Raw genomic sequence first — 23,778 nt, forward strand, 5'->3', positions numbered from 1 at the left:
GGAAATAGATCACTGGACCATATCCTTGTGCATTATATTCTCTAGCCCTTTCTGAATCTTTCTCTCTGCTTGCTTTCTACAATCAGAAGTTAAAATTCAGAAAGGATGCTAAAATTTCAAGTATCAATTAGGGAAAATAAATAAATGGGTAGGATTTGCTGAGCAGGAAATATAATTGCTTCCCTGCAAGGATTCAACAGAGTGTTTAGTAAAAGGACACAAGCTACAAAAGATGTTCTCCTTACTGAGGAAAGTGGGATTGACCTAGTTAGACTCCATGAAACAAGGCAACTGATGTGGGAGACTGCTGGGTAATGGATTTTGGTGAACTCTAAGTATGCACTTTTTAAAGAACTTACTCCGGCACCCGTTCCTGTACTAAACACCACAATTAGAAAAAAAGAAAGATCAGGAAGGAGGAGGGGGGTAGAAAGGGGACAGTTCAGGGTATAGTAGGTAATAGGGTATGCTTAATACACAGAGGACAGTGCAGGGTGTGGTTCAGTAACAGAGAAACGCTTTATGCTCGTGAGACCCTTGGCTGGAGTCCCAACAAGCACGAACACACAGAGGAAATGGAACGGAGGCCTCTGAGTATTAGGCTGACATAAGTGAAAGAAGATGGCCAATTGCAAACTTAGGCATTTGCTAGAGAAAGAGAATATCAACTAAGAGACTTGCAAGAGCCAGAAAGCAGAATGAAGATACATGGAGCATGGACCTGGACTAGGCTTTTATCAAAGACCTGGCACAGGTGCCTAATGGGAATAAATGCCCAAATCAGTGTGCACAGGGCACCCCGCATCCCAGCACCTTGCCTTCTACAAATGTCCACCATGTATGCCCTTGCCAGCCTCTTCACTATGCACTATGCACTGGATGTGTATGGAGGGCAGGAGTAACAGGTACTTAGAACCAAGTTAATCATGATTTCATCCAGTTCCTTAAGGGGCAAAGCCCCATGGTGGAAATGATGATTGCCAAAGAAATTTGAAATATGGGAGAAATTAATAATTTGTAGCAGTAAGGAAAACTATAATTTATTAAATATTGCTATATTACTATTAACGGGAATTAAAATATACTTCTTTCTGTAAATTTAGGCATTTCTGACTGATGGTCAGACCATGAATACAAATAAAACAACAACATATCATAAAGTAGGGAATAAATAACTCATCACATAGTCATTCATGATGTTTGTAAGTTCCTGGGTTTGCTTTTACCCTTGGAAACACGAAGAGGATACTGGGATACACGTGAGAGAAGAAACGGATAGAGTCCTGAGAGTGAGAGGATATTCATGGCTTGGTCCGAGATTCTCACTCAAAACACAGTCCAATTAGCTGAAAAAGAAAAGAAGAAGGAGGAGGAGGAAGAAGGAGGAGGGAGGAGGAGGAGAAGAAGAAGAAGGAGAAGGAGGAGGAGGAAGAGGAGGAGGAGGAGGAGGAGGAGGAAGAAGAGGAGGAGGAGAAGGAGAAAGAGGAGGAGGAGGAGGAGGAGGAGGAGGAGGAGGAGGAGGAGGAGGAGGAGGAGGAGGAGGAGAAGGAGAAGGAGAAGGAGAAGGAGAAGGAGAAGGAGAAGGAGAAGGAGAAGGAGAAGGAGAAGGAGAAGGAGAAGGAGAAGGAGAAGGAGAAGGAGAAGGAGAAGGAGAAAGAAGAAGAAGAAGAAGAAGAAGAAGAAGAAGAAGAAGAAGAAGAAGAAGAAGAAGAAGAAGAAGAAGAAGAAGAAATAAAACATAAGAAAACAGTCCCTGGAGGGCTAGAGAAATAGCTCAAAGATAAAGAGCATGGCTGCTCTTCCAAAGGACACATGTTCAATTCCCAGCACCCCTAGTTGGTCACAACTATCTGTAACTTCAGTTCCTGGGGATCTGGCACCCTCACATAGACGTACATGCAGTCAAAACAACAATTCAAGTAAAATAAATTTTTTTTAAAAAGAAACAAAAAAGACACATCTACAAAAGAGCGCAACAAAGACACACTGACAATGAACCCATAATACATTCACAGTCATTACTCATGGCTCAGTTAATGAAAACATATATCTATAATTAATATGCAATTTGGTAACAATTAACATTCACTTTTAAAGATACTAATTAAACCAGAGTCATTATATTTTCTCACCATAAACACTAAAATCACCTGTTAGATGAAATATTCTATTAATGCACCCTAAGGACTCCAAATAAATACTTCCTCTATAAAACAACTTCTAATATACAGTTTATTTTCATGGGAAATGTGCAGATTAAAAGGTTTTTTTGCGCATGCTTATACAGGAAAACAATTTAAGTAATGCACATTTGATATAGGACATCATTACAGTAATGTTTCCAAATGGGGCTTCTCCATGTATCCAAACACTTGTTTAGTTCCCATAAATAAGATGGAGTTTGCCATTAGATTAATTTGACCAATAGGAACTCAGCAAATATGAAGATAACCTAAACTTGAAAAGAATTTCTTGACTGGCATTTACCTACTGGACACAGCTATGTTGTGAAGAACCTTGGTACCACCTTGATGGAAATAGAGCCTTGAAAAGACTCAGGAGCAACCACTGGACGTCAGACTGAAGCCCCAGAAGTTATCAGCCTCAATGATCAGTGCAATCTGATTTCTTCATTTTACAACAGGGACAGACTCCTATTATTTTCCTTCCTACCTTATGAATTTTGGTTTAAAAAATGCTAGCATTAAGCAAAACACTTCTGTTTTATACCTTCAAGGTCACAAAATGTACAGACTGTATTGATAGCAAGTGTAGGATGCTCAGGAAAAGGTGTTTGGGAACTGTTTGAAATGTGAGCACCTTGATGCTTGGGAAAACATTTGCAGATCACACTCGGATTCTGGGTTTCAACACAAACCGCAAAACCACACAAAGCTGAAGACATTACATGGTAACTAAAAGTCAGTATTAGAAAGTAAACAGGCTCCTTCCCTGTGGCACAGAGCTTAGGCTTCAGTCCTGAGCCCTCTGGTGGTAGCCCTCGGACCTCTACACTTCCAGATCCAGATCAGCCTGAGCAGCAACACCACATTTCCAAGTCCTGAAAGAGGCAAGTGGGACTTACAGGCCGCCAGCAGGGAGAAGTCTGTGTGCTCCAGTGAATCCAGTGGGCCCCAGCAGGAGCCTTCAGGTGTCTGCTTCGGGGTCTGAACAGCCTGGACAACAACACCCTGTCTCCAGGCAGTGCAGGAGGTAAGCTGTGCACCAGAGGCCACCTGGGAAGGGGCAGCTTGCACTGGTGAGTCCAGCATTGACAACACCAACTAACACCAGTGAGAACTAGATGGCAAAAGGCAGACACAGGAACATCACTAACAGAAATCAAGGCAATATGGCAGCATCTGAACCCAATTCTCCTCTACCAACATGTCCTGGATACCCCATCACACCAGTAAAACAAGATTTGGATTTAAAATCACTGGTCATGATGCTGGTACAGGAACACATGAAGGACATACTTAAAGAAATTCAGGAGAAAATGGATCAAAAGTTAGAAGCCCTTGCAAGGGAAACACAAAAATCATTGAAAGAAATCCAGGAGAATACAAAAGCCAATAATGAGGAAACACAAAAATCACTTAAAGAAATACAGGAGAACTTTGGTCAACAGGCTGCGGTCATGAAAGAGGAAACACAAAAATCTCTTAAAGAATTACAGGAAAGCACAAACAAACAAGTGAAGGAGCTAAGCAAAACCATCCAGGATCTAAAATCAAAAGTAGAAACAACTAAGAAAACTCAAAGGGAGACAACTTTGGAGATAGAAAGCCTTGGGAAGAAATCAGTGGACATAGATGCAAATATCAACAACAGAATACAAGAGATAGAAGAAAGAATCTCAGACGCTGAAGATACCATAGAAACCATGGACTCAACACTTAAAGAAAATGCAAAAAGCAAAAAGCTTGTAACCCAAAATATCCAGGAAATCCAGGACACAATGAGAAGACCAAACCTAAGGATTATAGGCATAGATGAGAGTGAAGATTTACAGCTTAAAGGGCCAGCAAATATCTTCAATAAAATTATGGAAGAAAACTTCCCTAACCTAAAGAGAGAGATGCCCATGAATATACAAGAAGCCTACAGAACTCCAAACAGACTGGACCAGAACAGAAATACTTCCCGTCACATAATAATCAAAACACCAAATGTACTAAACAAACAAAGAATATTAAAGGCAGTAAGAGAAAAAGGCCAAGTAACCTATAAAGGAAGACCTATCAGAATCACAGCAGACTTTTCACCTGAGACTATGAAGGCTAGAAGATCCTGGGCTGATCTCATGCAGACTCTAAGAGAACACAAATGCCAACCAAAACTACTATATCCAGCAAAACTCTCAATCACCATAGATGGAGAAACTAAGATATTCCATGACAAAACCAAGTTTACCCAATATCTATCCACAAACCCAGCCCTACAAAGGATAATAAGAGGAAAACACCAATACAGGGAGGGAAACTTCACTCTGGAAAAAGCAAGATAGTAACCTTTCATCAAACCCAAAAGAAGTTAACCAATCAAATTTAAAAAATAACGTCAAAAATGACAGGAAGTAACAATCACTATTCCTTAATATCTCTTAACATCAATGGACTCAATGCCCCAATAAAAAGACATAGACTAACTGACTGGATACGTAAACAGGACCCTACATTTTGCTGCTTACAGGAAACACACCTAAGGGTCAAAGACAAACACTACCTTAGAGTAAAAGGCTGGAAGACAATTTTACAAGCAAATGGTCTCAAGAAACAAGCTGGAGTAGCCATTTTAATATCAGATAAAATTGACTTTCAACCCAAAGTCATCAAAAGAGGCCCTGAGGGACACTTCTTGCTGGTCAAAGGAAAAATACAACAAGAAGAACTCTCAATCCTGAACATCTATGCTCCAAATGCAAGGGCACCCTCATTCGTAAAAGAAACTTTATTAAAGCTCAAAGCACACATTGCACCTAACACAATAATTGTGGGTGACTTCAACACTGCACTTTCCTCAATGGACCGATCAGGAAAACAGAAACTAAACAGGGACATAATGAAATTAATTGAAGCTTTGGACCACTTAGATTTAACAGATATATATAGAACATTCTATCCTAAAGCAAAAGAATATACCTTTTTCTCAGCACCTCATGGTACCTTCTCCAAAATCGACCATATAATTGGTCACAAGACAGACCTCAACAAATATAAGAAGATCGAACTAATCCCATGCCTCCTATCAGATCACTATGGAGTAAAAGTGGTCTTCAATAGCAACAAAAACAACAGAAAACCCACATACACATGGAAATTGAACAATATGCTACTCAATGATAACTTGGTCAAGGAAGAAATAAAGAAAGAAATTAAAGACTTTTTAGAACACAATGAAAATGAAGACACAACATACCCAAATCTATGGGACACAATGAAAGCAGTGCTAAGAGGAAAACTCATAGCCCTGAGTGCCTCCAAAAAGAAAATGGAGAGAGCATACATTACCAGCTTAATGACACACCTGAAAGCCCTGGAACAAAAAGAAGGTATTTCACCCAGGAGGAGTAGAAGGCAGGAAATCATCAAACTCAGGGCTGAAATCAATCAAGTAGAAACAAAGAGAACCATACAAAGAATCAACAAAACCAGGAGCTGGTTCTTTGAGAAAATCAACAAGATAGACAAACCCTTAGCCAGACTGACCAAAGGGCACAGAGAAAGTATCCAAATTAACAAACTTAGAAATGAAAAGGGAGATATAACAACAGAAACTGAGGAAATCCAAAAAATCATCAGATCCTACTACAAGAGCCTGTACTCAACACAACTGGAGAACCTGGAGGAAATGGACAATTTCCTTGACAGATACCAAATACCAAAATTAAATCAGGACCACATAGATCATCTAAACAGTCCCATAATGCCTAAAGAAATTGAAGGAGTCATAGAAAGTCTTCCAACCAAAAAAAGCACAGGACCAGATGGTTTCAATGCAGAATTCTATCAGACCTTCAAAGAAGAGTTAACACCAATACTCTTCAAATTATTCCACAAAATAGAAACAGAAGGAACACTACCCAATTCCTTCTATGAAGCCACAATTACGCTGATACCAAAATCACACAAAGATCCAACAAAGAAAGAGAACTTCAGACCAATTTCCCTTATGAACATCGATGCAAAAATACTCAATAAAATTCTTGCCAACCGAATCCAAGAACACATCAAAACGATCATCCACCATGATCAAGTAGGCTTTATCCCGGGAATGCAGGGTTGGTTCAATATACGGAAATCCATCAATGCAATCCACTACATAAACAAACTCAAAGAAAAAAACCACATGGTCATTTCATTGGATGCTGAAAAAGCATTTGACAAAATTCAGCATCCTTTCATGCTTAAAGTCTTGGAAAGAACAGGAATTCAAGGCCCATACCTAAACATAGTAAAAGCAATATACAGCAAACCGGTAGCCAGCATCAAACTAAATGGAGAGAAACTTGAAGCAATCCCACTAAAATCAGGGACTAGACAGGGCTACCCCCCTTTCTCCTTATCTTTTCAATATTGTACTTGAGGTACTAGCTCAGGCAATTCGACAACATAAGGAGGTCAAAGGGATACAAATTGGAAAGGAAGAAGTCAAACTATCATTATTTGCAGATGACATGATAGTCTACCTAAGTGACCCAAAAAACTCCACTAGAGAACTCCTACAGCTGATAACAACTTCAGCAAAGTGGCAGGTTATAAAATCAACTCAAGCAAATCAGTAGCCTTCCTATACTCAAAGGATAAGCAGGCTGAGAAAGAAATTAGGGAAATGACCCCCTTCACAATAGCCACAAAGAGTATAAAGTATCTTGGGGTGACTCTTACCAAACATGTGAAAGATCTGTATGACAAGAACTTCAAGACTCTGAAGAAGGAAATGGAAGAAGACCTCAAAAAATGGGAAAACCTCCCATGCTCATGGATGGGTAGAATCAATATAGTTAAAATGGCCATTTTGCTAAAAGCAATATACAGATTCAATGCAATACCCATCAAAATCCCAACTCAATTCTTCACAGAGTTAGAAAGAGCAATTATCAAATTCATCTGGAATATCAAAAAACCCAGGAGAGCTAAAACTATTCTCAGCAACAAAAGAAATTCTGGGGGAATCAGTATCCCTGACCTCAAGCAATACTACAGAGAAATAGTGTTAAAAACTGCATGGTATTGGTACAGTGACAGGCAGGAGGATCAATGGAACAGGATTGAAGATCCAGAAATGAACCCATACACCTATAGCCACTTGATGCTCGACAAAGAGGCTGAAAACATCCAATGGAAAAAAGATAGCCTTTTCAACAAATGGTGCTGGTTCAACTGGAGGTCAGCATGCAGAAGAATGCGAATTGATCCATCCTTGCCTCCTTGTACTAAGCTCAAATCCAAATGGATCAAGGACCTCCACATAAAGCCTGACACTCTGAAGTTAATAGAAAAGAAACTGGGGAAGACCTTTGAGGACATCGGTACAGGGAGAAAGTTTCTGAACAGAACACCAATAGCGTATGCTCTAAGAGCAAGAATTGACAAATGGGACCTCATAAAATTACAAAGTTTCTGTAAGGCAAAGGACACCATCAAGAGGACAAATCGGCAACCAACAAATTGGGAGAAGATCTTCACCAATCCTACATCAGATAGAGGGCTAATATCCAATACATATAAAGAACTCAAGAAGTTAGACTCCAGAAAACCAAACAACCCTATTAAAAAATGGGGTACAGAGTTAAACAAAGAATTCTCACCTGAAGAACATCGGATGGCGGAGAAGCATCTTAAAAAATGCTCAACTTCATTGGTCATTAGGGAAATGCAAATCAAAACAACCCTGAGATTTCACCTTACACCAGTCAGAATGGCTAAGATTAAAAATTCCGGAGATAGCAGGTGTTGGAGAGGGTGCGGAGAAAGAGGAACACTCCTCCACTGCTGGTGGGGTTGCAAATTGGTACAACCACTCTCGAAATCAGTCTGGCGGTTCCTCCGAAAACTGGGCACCTCACTTCCAGAAGATCCTGCTATACCACTCCTGGGCATATACCCAGAGGATTCCCCACCATGTAATAAGGATACATGCTCTACTATGTTCATAGCAGCCCTATTTATAATTGCCAGGTGCTGGAAGGAACCCACGTATCCCTCAACAGAAGAGTGGATGCAAAAAATATGGTATATCTACACAATGGAGTACTATTCAGCCATTAGAATCAATGAATTCATGAAATTCTTAGGCAAATGGATGGACCTAGAGAACATCATACTAAGTGAGGTAACCCAGACTCAAAAGATGAATCATGGTATGCACTCACTAATAAGTGGATATTAACCTAGAAACCTGGATTACCCAAAACATAATCTACACATCAAATGAGGTACAAGAAGAAAGGAAGAATGGCCCCTTGTTCTGGAAAGACTCAATGAAGCAGTATTCAGCAAAACCAAAACGGGGAAGTGGGAAGGGGTGGGTGGGAGGACAGAGGGAGAGAAGGGGGCTTACGGGACTTTTTGGGAGTGGGGGGCTAGGAAAGGGGAAATCATTTGAAAATGTAAATAAAAAAATACAAATTGATCATTTTCTCAGCAAAAAACAAAAAAAAGAAAGAAAGTAAACAAACACTGATTTTCCTTAACTGTGCAAATAATTAAAAGTAGTATGTCCCTGGCACCCACATATCATGCTAGCCTCAGCAAGTCTCTTAATTCCGTCAGAGCAATTTTTTCATCTTTCTAATGAAGCTGAGGTACAGGTGTAAACCACCAAATCCACTGCCATGACAGAGAAGCCACCACCTGTTTCCACATGAAAATTCTGTTAATAATGTTGTTCTAAAAAAGCTCACTTGAGGCTACAGAGATACTCAGCAGATAGCAGCAACAGCTGTTCTTCCAGAGGACCAAGGTTCAATTGCCAGAACCGCACAGACATCTGCAGCAGACAAGTTAATCCAGTTCTGCCCTTAACTCTTGACAGACAGGCTGTCTCTACCCAGGCTACCTGGATAGCAAGGGAAGATTATGAAGAACTGCTTTTGTGTTGCAGACCCCACCTAGGGAGTCTTTGACCAAAACAACATTTTTAGCTCATCCGTGTGTGATTCAGGAGGCAGTAGGTACTTTTTACTCAGAGAGACAATAGATACTTTTGACAAGGAAAGACACTCTGAGTAATGAGTTAGTTAGCTCATCAGGCTGGGCCTAAAGGCTGCAGCCAGTTAGTTCACCAGGCTGAGGGCTAGAGGCTGGAGCTGATCCAGCTGATCGCCCAGGGCCTAGGGTGGCCCCAGGCTGAGGCTAGGGACTACATGGAACTGATGGGGGGAATCTGGGTGGGAGGCTATGGCAGCCCCAAGCTTGGCACAGAGAAGAATGCAACGGACAGACCAGGCAGAATTTTCCCAGGCTCTCTGTTTGGGATTTATGGGTCACCCTAGTGAAAATTCCCAGTTTTGTAGTCTGGTCTCAAATTGTTGGTCTTTCCCCACCCCAACTCCTCCCCCAAAAGGGATGCTAAGCAGTTAACAAGATTCTTCATTACTAAGAGCTAGAATGTGAGCTCACATTGGAGGCTTCCCAGTCCTGACAATCCACAGACACAGCCCTCACCCCCCAAGTCACCATCTTGGACTCTCTCCTCCTTGGCAGAGCTTCTTTCTGTAACAGCTTTTTTGGACAGTTGGAATCACAGATGCAAACATTCCTAGCACAGTCTTCGGATAAAGGGACCATTAAAGCCCTGTCCAGGCCAACTGTTCCCACTGGGAATGATGAATATCATAGTCACCTTCCTTCCCCACAGCCTCTGAGGTCTGCCTGCCTCCTCCAAGACCCACTTATGTTTCTGTTTCCACTGAGGTAGAGGGCACGGGTCCAGCTTCTGAAAATTCCACAACCACTCTCCTCTTCTCATTTTTCCCACCCGCCTTCAGAATCCTTGCAGGAAACTCACAGCTCAGGTGAGGGCATCAGCACAGACAGAGGAGGCCACTTTCTAAGCAGTAGTTGCCAAGAGAGCTCAGGACAGACAAGCCCATCAGCCAAATGTCAGAGCTGTTTACCTGAACCTGTGTGGGCATGCCTTGTATGTTAAGGACTACATTAACCAGGAGCCTCTGGGAAACTACTGTAAGTAAAAAAGGACATTTTCACCAAGGTCCACTATCAGGAAATATCAGGAATAGTGGACTTCATTGTTCAGAACAGGTGCCTATCTAATAACTGCAATGTGAAATTCCTTCACCTTTCTCTCATGTGAACCCCCAAGTGTCCCAAGTAGTATTGAACCTGAGAAGGAGCTCCTGTGTGTTCATCCTATAATCAGACCAAATATCACTGTGGGCGACATGGAGCCATAGAAAATCTCTGTGATATCTGTTGTAGAGTAGTCACCAGTCTGGTTACAGCACACAGTAATTTTCAAGTTCATTTTGAAACAGAACTGAAAGGTCAATGCACCAATGAAAGGGGCTTAAAAAGAGAGAATAGGGGTTAAAGGAGTGTGGCTCTGTGGTGTAGGGGAAGGGGTACCCAGGTGGGCCCCTGTCCAAGCACCTCTTCCCCCTGAGGGACCACACGCACACAGGCATGGTATAGAATGGAGTTTATTCAGGGCAGAGGTTGGGAGTTAGAGGCCAACCATGACCATGTGCAGAGAGGTGGGAGGGGAGGAGAGCCCAAGGGGCAGAGAGGTGAGAGTGGGATGAAAGAGAGCAAAGAGAGAGAGAGGAGGAGGGGCAAGTAGCCCCTTTTATAGTGGGCCAGGTCTACGGGGCGGGGCATACTGGCTGTTGCCAGGTAAATGTAGGGCGGAGCTTAGACAGAATACTACCAAGAACCAACCATTTTGGATCTCCATTGTAATAGGAGGAAGCCACAAGAAACTATGTGGATTGACAAAAGACAAAAGTTATGTTGCATGTTGCCAATAATGTTTAGAAATAACTGGAATTTGAAATGAAAACAAATTACTTACTAAAATTGAAATGATTTTTTTAAATCATCAATTGAATAAAAAAATTCAAACTGAATGTGGTGGCACATGCTTTTAATCCCAGCACTCCAGAGGCAGAAACAGGCATTTGAAGGCATCCTGGTAAACAGAGTGAAGGCCAGGACAGCCAGAACTAAACAGAAAAACCCCTGTCTCAAAAGGGGGGGACAGTAGGGAGGAGGTGGGAGACATACTCAGGAGTCAAACAAAAACTAAATATATTTAAACAGTCCCTGCCCAGAGTTGATGATACATTACACATTATTAAGATGAAATTTTCACCATAAACTAAATATTCACTATAATCTCAATGAAAATGTTTCTGTTTATAGAGTGAAAGACCTAAGGGCTTCACACTTACAGGGGATCCGCTTGTCTTCAACCTCTCAAGTGCTGATATTAAAGGTGTACACCACCAGGCCTGGCTCTTAATAACTTACTCCTAACAAATAAAGTAATGAAGTGTCATTTTGAGGACTGTCTTATAAAGAAACTGTACCTGTAGCCTCTATTTTTGCATTCTTTCTTCCTCTTCTGTTATCATTTGGCCTGAAGGGAACCAAATGCCTTTTGCAGGTTGGGCTGTAGAAGGAGCCATGGGAATAATCTTGGAAACCAGGATACAGCTCAAGTGGAACTTGAGATGACTGCAGGCCTGAATATGATGTTAAAAAAATGGTAACTAAGTTTTATTTTCATCTGTTTGCTTGAGACAGGGTCTCTCTACATAGCCCTGGCTATCCTAAAACTCACTGAATGTATCAAAATGGTTTTACCGCCACAGAGATATGCCAACCTCTGCCTCCTGAGTGTTGGATTAAAGGTGTGTACCACCATGCATGCTCTGGCAGTAACTGAACTGTAAGTTAAAGAAGCTCTTGAATAAATTGCATACAAAAATAATAATTTGCACTTTGTATAATCTTTAAAAAAAATCCTTTTATTGCCAGGCACAACTAGCATACCTCTGATTTCAAGGCCAGCCTGATATACACAGTGAGTTCTAGTACTACTGAGAGCTACACAGAGAAATCTTATTTCCAAAAAATTAATAAATGAATATCCACTTATGATACTAATAAATTTTCATGAAATGAACTACCCTGTTTTTGGATAATAATTGTCTATTGAACTCCAAGTTCATTCTGTGGGTCCAAACTCAATTTCTATGATCATTCCTCTGGAATTAATACCCAGAGTAGCATTCACTTTAGAGAATGAGGCAGGGGTGCCCTCTTGGGACAAACCTGTTGTATACATTTGTCAGTACATAGTATTCAGTAGCATGTGAAACCATCTGATGTCAAATCACTTTACAAACATGAACTTTTTTCAGTAGTTTTCCCTCATTTGTATCGTTCCCTTCTCTGATATATTGAAAATCCTGCTGTCCAGGTTGAATCTTGGAATGCTGACCTACCTGCTAAGGACATCCAATGGATTTCCCTACTACACAACAGCAATTGTATTGCTCTCCTGCACACAATCCATGAGGCTCCAAAGAGAGATGTGTATTCATATATCCATCCAACTCCTCATGCTTCACTCCTGAACAGTTTCTATTACTTACAACAGAACTTGAAATATTCATGGAGTATAAATAAAAAGTGTTTTCTAATCCCTCTGCTCCCTCATTTGCTTTATTGTGGCCATTGGAGGTAACGTGCCACAAATGTCTCTCTTGATTCTTCTGGTTAGTCTCAATTATGGCATCAACACCGCAGAAGACTAAAAATACAAACAAACAAACAAACAAAAGAACTTTCCATGAGTTATTTTTAAGAGTTTCTAATGGGACTCTCATGTTTATGAAAAAATTTCTAGCCTACTAACACATACTGTTATTAAAATCATAGTAAGTATTAGCTTATAAACTTTAGTTTACTCCTTTAATTTAAAATACTGAAGTACAGTGTTAAGTTTCCTAGTATTAATGTATTAGTAATGCATTGCTTCATTTTATTTTTGAGAAGAAGTATTTTGTTAAAATATCTACCAATTGCTAGTTATAGTTTTCCACTCAGAGAATGGTTACATTTTTTACAAGGTTCGAGTTACATGTATACTTTAATATATGATAGTGATGACCTTTCTTTCTATCATTCTCTTTATTCTCCTCTAAAAGGCAATACTTTCTAGGACATCCTCTTTGCAGATTATGAGCAAACTCTGATAAGCTACTTCCTAACTTGAAGCTTCCATTATGGCCACAAATTTGCATCTTGTATGCTTAGAGTTATTACAAATGACAACAGACTGTGAGTATTTCAAACCTGAAATTTCTTCCTTTCTACTTCCACCCAAAACATTCCAGTTTGAGGGCTCAATTGAACAACATATCCTGTTCTTTTTGGAACCAAAACAAATACAAGTAAACTCCTGTTTGCCACTCTGGAAAAACATGTATGCTGTACATCTTTAAAATATGTGGCTACTTGTGATAATGATAAGCCCTAGCATTTGCCTCCAAAGTGGTGATGCATACACCAGCATCTAGTAATTCGTCAATTCACAAGGATGTTGGCAGAGTTCAGAGACTTGACTTCTCTTAGTTTCATAAAAAGTGGCTTCTATAATTCCTCTTTGTCTTTGTTGCTTTAGAATGAGAGAAGAAAAATTAAACAAGTGCTACATTTAAATTACAGCCGTCATCCAAAAAGAAGAAGAAGAAGAAGAAGAAGAAGAAGAAGAAGAAGAAGAAGAAGAAGAAGCAGCTTGAGTTCTTCTACTTGAAAACCTGTCTCTTGGGGCTGGAGAGATGGCTCACTAGTTAAGAGCACTGACTGCTTTTCTGAAAGTCCTGAGTGCAAATCCCAGAAACTACATGGTGGCACATAACCACCTGTAATGAGATCTGATGCCCTCTTGTAGGTTGTCTGAAGACAGCTATAGTGTACTTACATATAATAAAAAAATTGTTGAGGCTTGTCTTGTGACCAATTTTATGATCGATTTTGGAGAAGGTCCCATGAGGTGCTGAGAAAAAGGTATATTCTTTTGTTTTAGGATGAAATGTTTTATATATATATATATCTGTTAAATCTAGTTGGTCCAAAGCTTCAATTAGTTTCATTGTGTCCCTGTTTAGTTTCTGTTTTCCTGATCGATCCATTGAGGAGAGTGGAGTGTTGAAGTCACCCACAATTATTGTGTTGCGTGCAATGTGTGCTTTGAGATTTAGTAAAGTTTCTTTTATGAAAGAGGGTGCCCTTGCATTTGGAGCATAGATGTTCAGGATTGAGAGTTCTTCTGATCCAGAATTGTAGGGGAATACCAGGACAGAGAAAAGGAGGGAGGTGATTGGAGAATGGGTGAAGATAAGAGGGCTTATGGGACATATGGGGAGTGGGGAACCAGGAAAGGGGAAAGCATTTGGAATGTAAACAAAGAATTTAGGGGAAAAAAAGGCCAATGGAAGTCACATATAAAAAATTAAAAGAAAAAAAAAAAGCCGGGCGGTGGTGGCCCATGCCTTTAATCCCAGCACTTGGGAGGCAGAGGCAGGTGAATTTCTGAGTTGGAGGCCAGCCTTGCCTACAGAGTGAGTTCTATGACAGCCAGGGCTACACAAAGAAACCCTACCTCAAAAAAACAAAAAACAAAAAAACAAAAAACAAAAAAAAAGGAAAGGAAAGGAAAGGAAAGGAAAGGAAAGGAAAGGAAAGGAAAGGAAAGGAAAGCAAAGGAAAGGAAAGGAAAGGAAAGGAAAGGAAAGGAAAGGAAAGGAAAGGAAAGGAAAGGAAAGGAAAAACCAGTCTCGTTTCTCCATGTAACAAAAAAGCTCTTGATTTCTTTCTCAAATAAAAACACCCCTTCCTATGGGTTCTCATTATGATGTCTTACACCATAGTTCATAGCCTAACTTCTAAATCTGTTTCGGTATTATCTCAACTTCGTAAGTGAAATACTCTAAAACTTTAAACACTATCTGTTACTCATTATACTCTGGTTCAACATTACATTTACTTGTTTGTGACTCCTCAGTATAAATAAACTTATTTGTCTTTGTTGAAATTAATTCCATGAAGTAAGGACATTACTTTTACATTTTTTATTTTTTTTAATATTTTTTTATTTCATTCGATATATTTTTTATTTACATTTCAAATGATTTCCCCTTTTCTGGTCCCCCACTCCCCAAAAGCCACATAAGCCCCCTTCCCTCCCCCTACTCTCCCACCCACCCCTTCCCACTTCCCTGTTCTGGTTTTGCCCTATACTGCTACACTGTGACTTTCCAGAGCCAGGGGCCACTCCTCTGTTCTTCTTGTACCTCATTTGATGTGTGGATTATGTTTTGGGTATTCCAGTTTTCCAGGCTAATATCCACTTATTAGTGAGTGCATACCAAGATTGATCTTTTGAGACTGGGTTACCTCACTGAGACAAGGTTTCACTGTGTAGCCCTGGCTGTCCTGGAACTCACTCTGTAGACCAGCTGGCCTTGAACTCAGAAATCTGCCTGACTCTGCCTCCCAAGCACTGTAATTAAAGCTGTGTACCATCACCACCTGGCTACTTTTACATTTTCATTTATATAAAATATATATAAGAACCAGTACTTGCAATCTGGGTCATGAGAATGTGCTAAAACAAAAACAAGCACATGAAATATGTCTGAAAACAAAATCCCCATGAGCCTGGAGTGCAAGAGGCAATTGAAACTGTGAAAAAGAAGAAGTACCAGGAAAAACATCAAATTACAGAAGTCAGAGGTTAGATAGGGAGCTGGGGGAGGGTCTAAACTATTTCATCAAATTGAAATACAGGAACATATGCAAGAGAATTGTCCTTGCAGACTACATAACAAACACGTTTGAGCCCTCAGATACGGAACTGGGGGATAAACTGAAGATATGGCCAACTTTTGTTATACAAGGTCTCCCATCCACATGGACCAACAACCAACCTGGCAGAGTCTTGTTTGCAGTTCTTCTGCTGTCCATGGCTCCTCTCCCTCTTCCAATTTGAAGATCAACTCAGGTTTAGGGATGCATTGCCCTGTAAATAGGAAATAATATAGGACTTGGAAACATTTTGCTAATAAGGTTCTTTGAAGAAAGATAAATCCAGGATTTTATGATCTAGGCAACAAAAATACAAATGTGGACCTTTCACTAGAGAGCAGTGAATAATCATACAGGGGCTAGAACCTTATCCCTCAACCTTACAAGTATCCATATATTTACTGCAGGGAAGGTGCTTGCTCCTGAGACTTACCCAGTGATAGCAGGCTACTATATGTCTCCAGCATCACATTCCTGTATAGCATCTTCTGAGCATTATTGAGATTTTGCCACTCCTCCCAGGTGAACTTCACAGTGACATCCTCAAGTGACACCATCTCCTGTAACAGCACATTTCTCCTCAATTAATTTACTCTAAGTTTGTAAAAAAGAACCTGAAGACCAGCTTCTCTTAAGGGGTAGAAGGCTCTCATGTGTATTTTACATTATAATATACCTTGTTTATGTAGTATAAAAAGTAAACAAAAAATCCTGATGCAATTAATTAATTAATGTGTAACCTGATAATATAAAAATTAAAGCCTTCACTGTTGGTGTAAGAGAACCCAGATTACTCAGGTAACCAGGCCTTAATCAGATAGGGCTGCATGTCAACATAAACATACCCTCGCCTCGCTCTACCTCTTAGGAGTTTGAGGCGGCATGACTAATGTCATGTTGTATGGGTTGTGCAATAATAATTCCCATTCTCTTGTGTACATTAATTATCTTTAATATAAATAACATCTGTGAATTAATCCAGTGGCTGTATTACTTATTTTATGCTATTTCTCAATAATCACACAGAAAAATCAGTATTTCTTTAAATCTACACCTCAATAGCTCATGTCGCACTATTCTCTATTCTGCCCAGCCATTGGGTGATCATCATTTATTGTCGGGCAGAGAATAAATGGTAAGAATTGTTTACAGAAACTTGACACAGGACATTCTTATTATAAGCATTTTTGTGCTGTGTCATGATTGAAACAAGATATGAGGGCAGAGAAATCTGCATTTGAATTGCACAAGGGTAAACTTTACACAGTGTACAGAAATATTATGTCTAGATTTCCCCATCATGTCTAATAAAAGGCTCTTTTATTATAATAAACAACACAGATCAGGAACAATTATGAACCAATTATAAAAATATTAGGTAAGAGTTGCATTGAAAAAGTCTGGCCTATTTGCATTTGTAAATTCATAAAGTATGTTATTTCATCCCTTAAAAGGTGATAAAGACTTAAATAGTCCACGAAAATTATGAGCTGAGGCTGGAAAAGAGTTGGCTCTGACAGAGAAGAAACTATAAAACACACATCTAGATCGTTACCCACAGATCACCTGCATCCTGGCTGTCTTCCCTTCTACTCATTCTCCCACAGGAATTCTTACACAGGGAGAAGATTTTAATCTTAGAATAGATATTTTTAGTACACAAACAGAGTAAAAAATTAAAAACCTATATAGAAAAGGTTTCTGAATTCATTCTAAAGGGAAAATTGTGACTTTGTCAACTCTCTGGAATGGATCCACCTGAATTGTGGGAACTTTTACCAATGTTGAGACTGCCTTACTATGCTCACAAGATGAACTTTGGCAAAGAGCCTGCAATAATTTTTAGAAGAAATTAACAACAAATACCCAAAAAGCAAGTGGCTTCAATTCGTAAAAAAATAAAATAAAATAAAAACAAAAAACAAAAAACAAAACAAAACAAAAAAACTAATTGGATTTTTGCTTGTATAATAAAAATGATTCCAATTCCTGGAGCACTTACAGTTTACACTGATGCAAATAATTCAGGAAAGGCAGGATATAAGTCAGAAGATATAAGTAAAGTGGTTAAAAATCCTTGTGAATCAGGATAAAATCAGAATCGTATAAAATACTTATGAAATAATAAAATTTTCAAGAATCTCTTAATATAGTAACTAACTATAAATATGCAAAAATGTTGTTTTCCATATAGAAACTGCGGAACTTATTAAGGATGATTTCAAAATGATTTCTCTGTTTATTCGACAAGTGGGCTGATTCTGCCATTATGTGTTTATTAGAAATAATGGCATGTGGAGAAAGAGGAACAGTCCTCCACTGCTGGTGGGATTGCACCCTGGTAAAACCACTCTGGAAATCAGTCTGGCGGTTCCTCAGAAAACTTGGCATGACAGTTCTACAGGACCCTGTTATACCACTCCTGGACATATACCCAGAGGATTCCCTGGCATGCAATAAGGACACATGTTCCACTGTGTTCATAGCAGCCTTATTTATAATAGCCAGAAGATGGAAAGAACCCAGATGTCCCTCAATGGAGGAATGGATACAGAAAATGTGGTATATTTACACAATGGAATACTACTCAGCTATTAAAAACAATGAACTCATGAAATTCTTAGGCAAATGGTTGGAACTGGAAAATATCCTAACTGAAGTAACCCAATCACAAAAGAACACACATGGAATGCAGTCACTGATAAGAGAATATTAGCCCAAAAGCTCTGGATACACAAGATGCAATTCACATATCAAATCATTACCAAGAAGAAGAAAGGAGAAGGCCCTGGTCCTGGAAAGGTTTCTGGAACTGGACAAGAATGGAAAAGCCCATGGTTACAAATGGCATCCAATGTCAGGCACAGAATCCAAGATTAGACGAAAGATTCACGTATTAGAAAAAGGCCCAAGTGGGAAGGCAGGAAACAAGCACTTTCCAGAGCTGGATGCAGTTTCCTACAAGGGAGGAGGATAAATCCCTCTAAGAGAGAGCAAGCAGAAGCCTGTGAGCAGAGGACATCGAGGGGGAAGCTGGAACCTCAGGCAGGCCCCATAGGCATCCAGAGACAGGGCCAACTGGCTCAGATCAAAGCTGGGACCTGCAGTTATGAGGCTCAACTCTCACAAAAGGACAAACAGTGGCACAGTCCCAAACCTGCAAAGCCAGCCTAGGAGACCAAGCCAGTGGAACGGAGCTAGCTGACAGAGACGTGTGCTGGCCTCAGGAGCCTACAAACACAGAGAAAAGCAAAAGCAACATTTTCCCAGAGCTGCAGTGGACCTGAAAAGTCCTAAGCCTCTGAAGTGTAAGGCATTAAGTTTGAAAACTATAAAAGAGAAAAGTAGAAAAAACCATATATAGGTGAATGAACCTGTATTGTTAATCACTGTATCATAAAATTGAAAGAACTTGGCCTAGAGAGATGGCTCAGCACTCAAGACCACTGCCTGCTCTTCCCCAGGTCCTGAGTGCAATTCCCAGAATCCACACAGCAGCTCACAATCATCTATAAAAGGAACTAATGCTGTCTTCTGGCATGCAGACAGAGCACTCCTATATTTTAAATCATTAAATATTTCTTAAATTGCAGGAACTTATTGTGTAGCGACTGATTCTTGTATTTACATATCTAGACTAACTTCAACAGGAAATTTCATATGTCTGTTGGTATTCCTTACAAATTAAAAGCATGTACTCTGACATTTCATTATGTCTTTGATGCATACAAACAACTGCTCTATGTTTATTTGTAAGACATACTGATTCCAAAATCATAGTGCAATGTAAAGAAGTCAAAGCACAAGAAGTATGTAAACTGAGTAGATCTGGATTTCGAAATCCATCCTCTAGAAAACCTAAAAAGGCTTGTAGGGTACACAGAGGACATAAAAGAGACTAAGACAGACATGGGGGTGTTTCCAGACATAACAGAAAGGAAAAAACACACAGCACACAAAAACTGGAAAATACTTGTGAAATTCATATTTCACAGGTAAACACTCTCCAATATGAAATAAGGTTAAACAACTTACTCATGAATAAGGCATGGATTTAAAAAAAAACTCTGTAAGTAAAAGTTTTAGAATATTTTGTCCTGGATATCTGGCATAGTGGCTCAACAGCTGAAGATGCTTACCACCAATTTGATACACTAAGTTCTATCCTTGGGACTCACATGCTCTGCTGATTTGTACTCACATAGGAATGTGTGCTTGAACACACACACACACACACACACACAAAGAATATTTTGAACTGAATTTTTAAAAATTAATAAGATAAAAAATTGTAGAACACTGCATAAAGTGCTAGAAGAGGGAAGCTGACGCCATGGAATCAAGAACTAGAAGAAGAAGCTGACTTTGCTTGGACCTTTGCAGAGAAGAAAAACAAAAACAAACTGAAAACAACAATAGAATAAGAAAATGATAAGATTCAAAGAATAAATCAATGAAATTCAAATTTAAAAGTTAGTAATACAGAGTACACACACACACATACACACACACACACACACACACACACATTCTCACAACCCACATACTCTGCTCAGCAGTTAAGGGTCAGAAATATTCTGTTCCTGAGTTCTATTCCCAGGCAGAAATCAAAGGAATTGGGACATAGGCTACAAAGAAAGGACTAAGGTGGATCTTAACAACAAAATCTTGTTATTATTAAAGATGAAACAGAATAATCACCAAAGCAAACCATTATGTTGACCATCCACCCAAAATAAAACCCCATATATACTCATAGGTCTATAAATAATAAACCAATATCAAAACAAGAGTTAAGGATTGACTCAATATTCAAAAATTAAATACTATCCTTTGAAATAAGCTTTGAGCTATTAATATACTAATAAGTGTATTCATGAACAACACTGACACGAGCTTGAGAGAAACACTGAACAGTGACTTCTGAGAGTGGGCCAGAAGGCCTGGGCAATTCCTCCATCATTGGTGGACACTGGGCTTAAACCTTGCCCTTAGCACATGGTTTGGTCAGTGAGCAAACATGGCAAAGTTACCATCTGGGATACTCACAGACAAGGCTTCCAGAAGTCACACACCATCATCAGGAAGCCATGGGTTGGCGAGATGGCTCAGTGGTTTAGAGCACTGACTGCTCTTCTGAAGGTCCTGAGTTCAAATCCCAGCAACCACATGATGGCTCACAACCATCTGAAATGAGAACTGGCACCCTGTCTAAAGACAGTTACAGTGTCCTTGCATAAAATAAAAAACAAATCTTAAAAAAAAAAAAAAAGGGAAGCCAAGCACTGGGTAGGAAATTCAACTATAATGAGACAACTTTGGTAAAGCACATGGAAAATCCCTAAGAAAGAACCCTTTTTCCTAGGCCCATGGAACCTTCTGTCACAGACCACTGCAGCAACCTTGAGCTCTTGGATATCACCCTGCTCTGCTTTCAATGATCTACTCCAACCACTAGATCACTGTAGAGACGCCAACCAGCAAAGAATCCCTAACACAGATCCAGAGATCATGAACTATGTGAAGTTGTCACATTTTCAGGATGGCACTGATCCAAGGTTTGAATATGAATGATCCTCTGCAGAGTCAAGACTGAGATGCTTGGTTCCAAGCTGGTGGCACTATTTTTAGAAGTGAGGAAAACTTCAGGAATTTGCAACCAGTTAGAGGAAATAGATCACCAGACCATATCCTTGTGCATTATATTCTCTAGCCCTTTCTGAATCTTTCTCTCTGCTTGCTCTCTACAATCAGAAGACAAAAATGAGAAAGGATGCTAAAATTTCAAGTATCAATTAGGGAAAATAAATAAACAGGTAGGATTTGCTGAGCAGGAAATATAATTGCTTCCCTGCAAGGATTCAACAGAGTGTTTAGTAAAAGGACACAAGCTCCAAAACATGTTCTCCTTACTGAGGGAAGTGGGATTGACCTAGTTAGACTCCATGAAACAAGGCAGCTGATGTGGGAGACTGCTGGGTAATGGATTTTGGTGAACTCTAAGTATGTAGTTTTTAAAGAATTTACTCCGGCACCCTTTCCTGTACTAAAGGCCACAATTAGAAAAAAGAAAGATCAGGAAGGAGGAGGGGGGCAGAAAAGGGACAGTGCAGGGTGTAGTAGGTAATAGGGGATGCTTAAGGGTGTGGTTCAGTAACAGGGAAACGCTTTATGCTTGTGAGACCCTTCGCTGGAGTCCCAACAAGCACGAACACACAGAGGAAATGGAACGGAGGCCTCTGAGTATTAGGCTGACATAAGTGAAAGAAGATGGCCAATTGCAAACTTAGGCATTTGCTAGAGAAAGGGAATATCAACTAAGAGACTTGCAAGAGCCAGAAAGCAGAACGAAGATACATGGAGCATGGACCTGGACTAGGCTTTTATCAAAGACCTGGCACAGGTGCCTAATGGGAATAAATGCCCAAATCAGTGTGCACAGGGCACGCCCATCCCAGCACCTTGCCTTCTACAAGTGTCCACCATGTATGCCCTTGCCAGCCTCTTCACTATGCACTGGATGTGTATGGAGGGCAGGAGTACCAGGTACTAAGAACCAACTTAATCATGATTTCATCCAGTTCCTTAAGGGGCAAAGCCCCATGGTGGAAATGATGGTTGCCAAAAAATTTGAAATATGGGAGAAATTAATAATTTGTGGCAATAAGGAAAACTATAATTTATTAAATGTTGCTGTATTACTACTAATAGGAATTAAAGTATACTTCTCTCTGTAAATTTAGGCAGATCTTACTGATGGTCAGATTATGAATACAAACAAAATAACAACATATCTTAAAGTAGGGAATAAATAACTCATCACATAGTCATTCATGATGTTTGTAAGTTCCTGGGTTTGCTTTTACCCTTGGAAACACGAAGAGAATACTGGGATACACTTGAGAGGAGAATCATATAGAGTCCTGAGAGTGAGAGGATATTCATGGCTTGGTCCTAGATTCTCACTCAAAACACAGTGCAATTAGCTGAAGAAGAAAAGAAGGAGGAGGAGGAGGAGGAGGAAGGAGGAGGGAGGAGGAGGAGGAGGAGAACAACAACAACAACAACAACAACAGCAACAACAACATAAGAAAACAGTCCCTGTGGCTAGAGAAATAGCTCAATGATAAAGAGCATGGCTGCTCTTCCAAAGGACACATGTTCAATTCCCAGCACCCCTAGTTGGTCACAACTCTCTGTAACTGTAGTTCCTGGGGATCTGGCACCCTCACATAGACATACATACAGTCAAAACACCAATTCAAGTAAAATAAATTAAAAAAAAAGAAACAAAAAAGACCCATCTACAAAAGAGTGCAACAAAGACACATTGACAATGAACCCATAATACATTCACAGTCATTACTCATGGCTCAGTTAACAAAAACACACACCTATAATTAATATGCAATTGGGTAACAATTAACATTCGCTTTTAAAGATACTAATTAAACCAGAGTCATTATATTTTCTCACCATAAACACTAAAATCACCTGTTAGATGAAATATTCAATTAATGCACACAAAGGTCTCCAAATAAGTACTTCCTCTATACTATGTCTTCTATTATACAGTTCATTTTCATGGGAAACGTGCAGATTAAAAGGGTTTTTTGCCCATGCTTATACAGGAAAACAATTTAAGTAATGCACATTTCATATAGGACATCATTACAGTAATGTTTCCAAATGGGACATCTACTCTTTTGTAGATGGGTCTTTTTTGTTTCTTTTTTTTTAATTTATTTTACTTGAATTGGTGTTTTGACTGCATGTATGTCTATGTGAGGGTGCCACATCCCCAGGAACTACAGTTACAGGGGCTTATCCAAACCCTTGTTTAGTTCCCATAAATAAGATGGACTTTGCCATTAGATTAATTTGACAAAGAGGAACTCAGCAAATATGAAGATAACCTAAAATTGAAAAGAATTTC

General features: G+C 39.7%; 1 protein-coding gene and 1 long non-coding RNA gene across 8 annotated transcripts in view; one reads left to right on the forward strand and one right to left on the reverse strand.

Moving 5' to 3' along the window:
* LOC127689375 (nucleolar and coiled-body phosphoprotein 1-like) overlaps nucleotides 1-23,778 on the reverse strand; it is a 568,994-nt gene that overhangs the window by 367,973 nt on the left and 177,243 nt on the right. Inside the window, exon 6 of one of the 5 annotated variants that reach the window (XM_052188977.1) lies at nucleotides 12,626-12,783. The exons of the other annotated variants lie outside the window; for them this stretch is intronic. Within the exon in view, the coding sequence (XP_052044937.1) occupies nucleotides 12,626-12,783 (158 nt within the window). The remainder of the gene's footprint in view (nucleotides 1-12,625; nucleotides 12,784-23,778) is intronic. 5 annotated transcript variants of the gene reach the window in all.
* The window catches only part of LOC127689380 (uncharacterized), a 211,744-nt gene that overhangs the window by 93,284 nt on the left and 94,682 nt on the right, over nucleotides 1-23,778 (forward strand). The gene's annotated exons all lie outside the window — the stretch shown is intronic.

Source organism: Apodemus sylvaticus, chromosome 7, assembly GCF_947179515.1.
Source record: "Apodemus sylvaticus chromosome 7, mApoSyl1.1, whole genome shotgun sequence".
In the NCBI taxonomy this organism is placed as follows: domain Eukaryota; kingdom Metazoa; phylum Chordata; class Mammalia; order Rodentia; family Muridae; genus Apodemus; species Apodemus sylvaticus.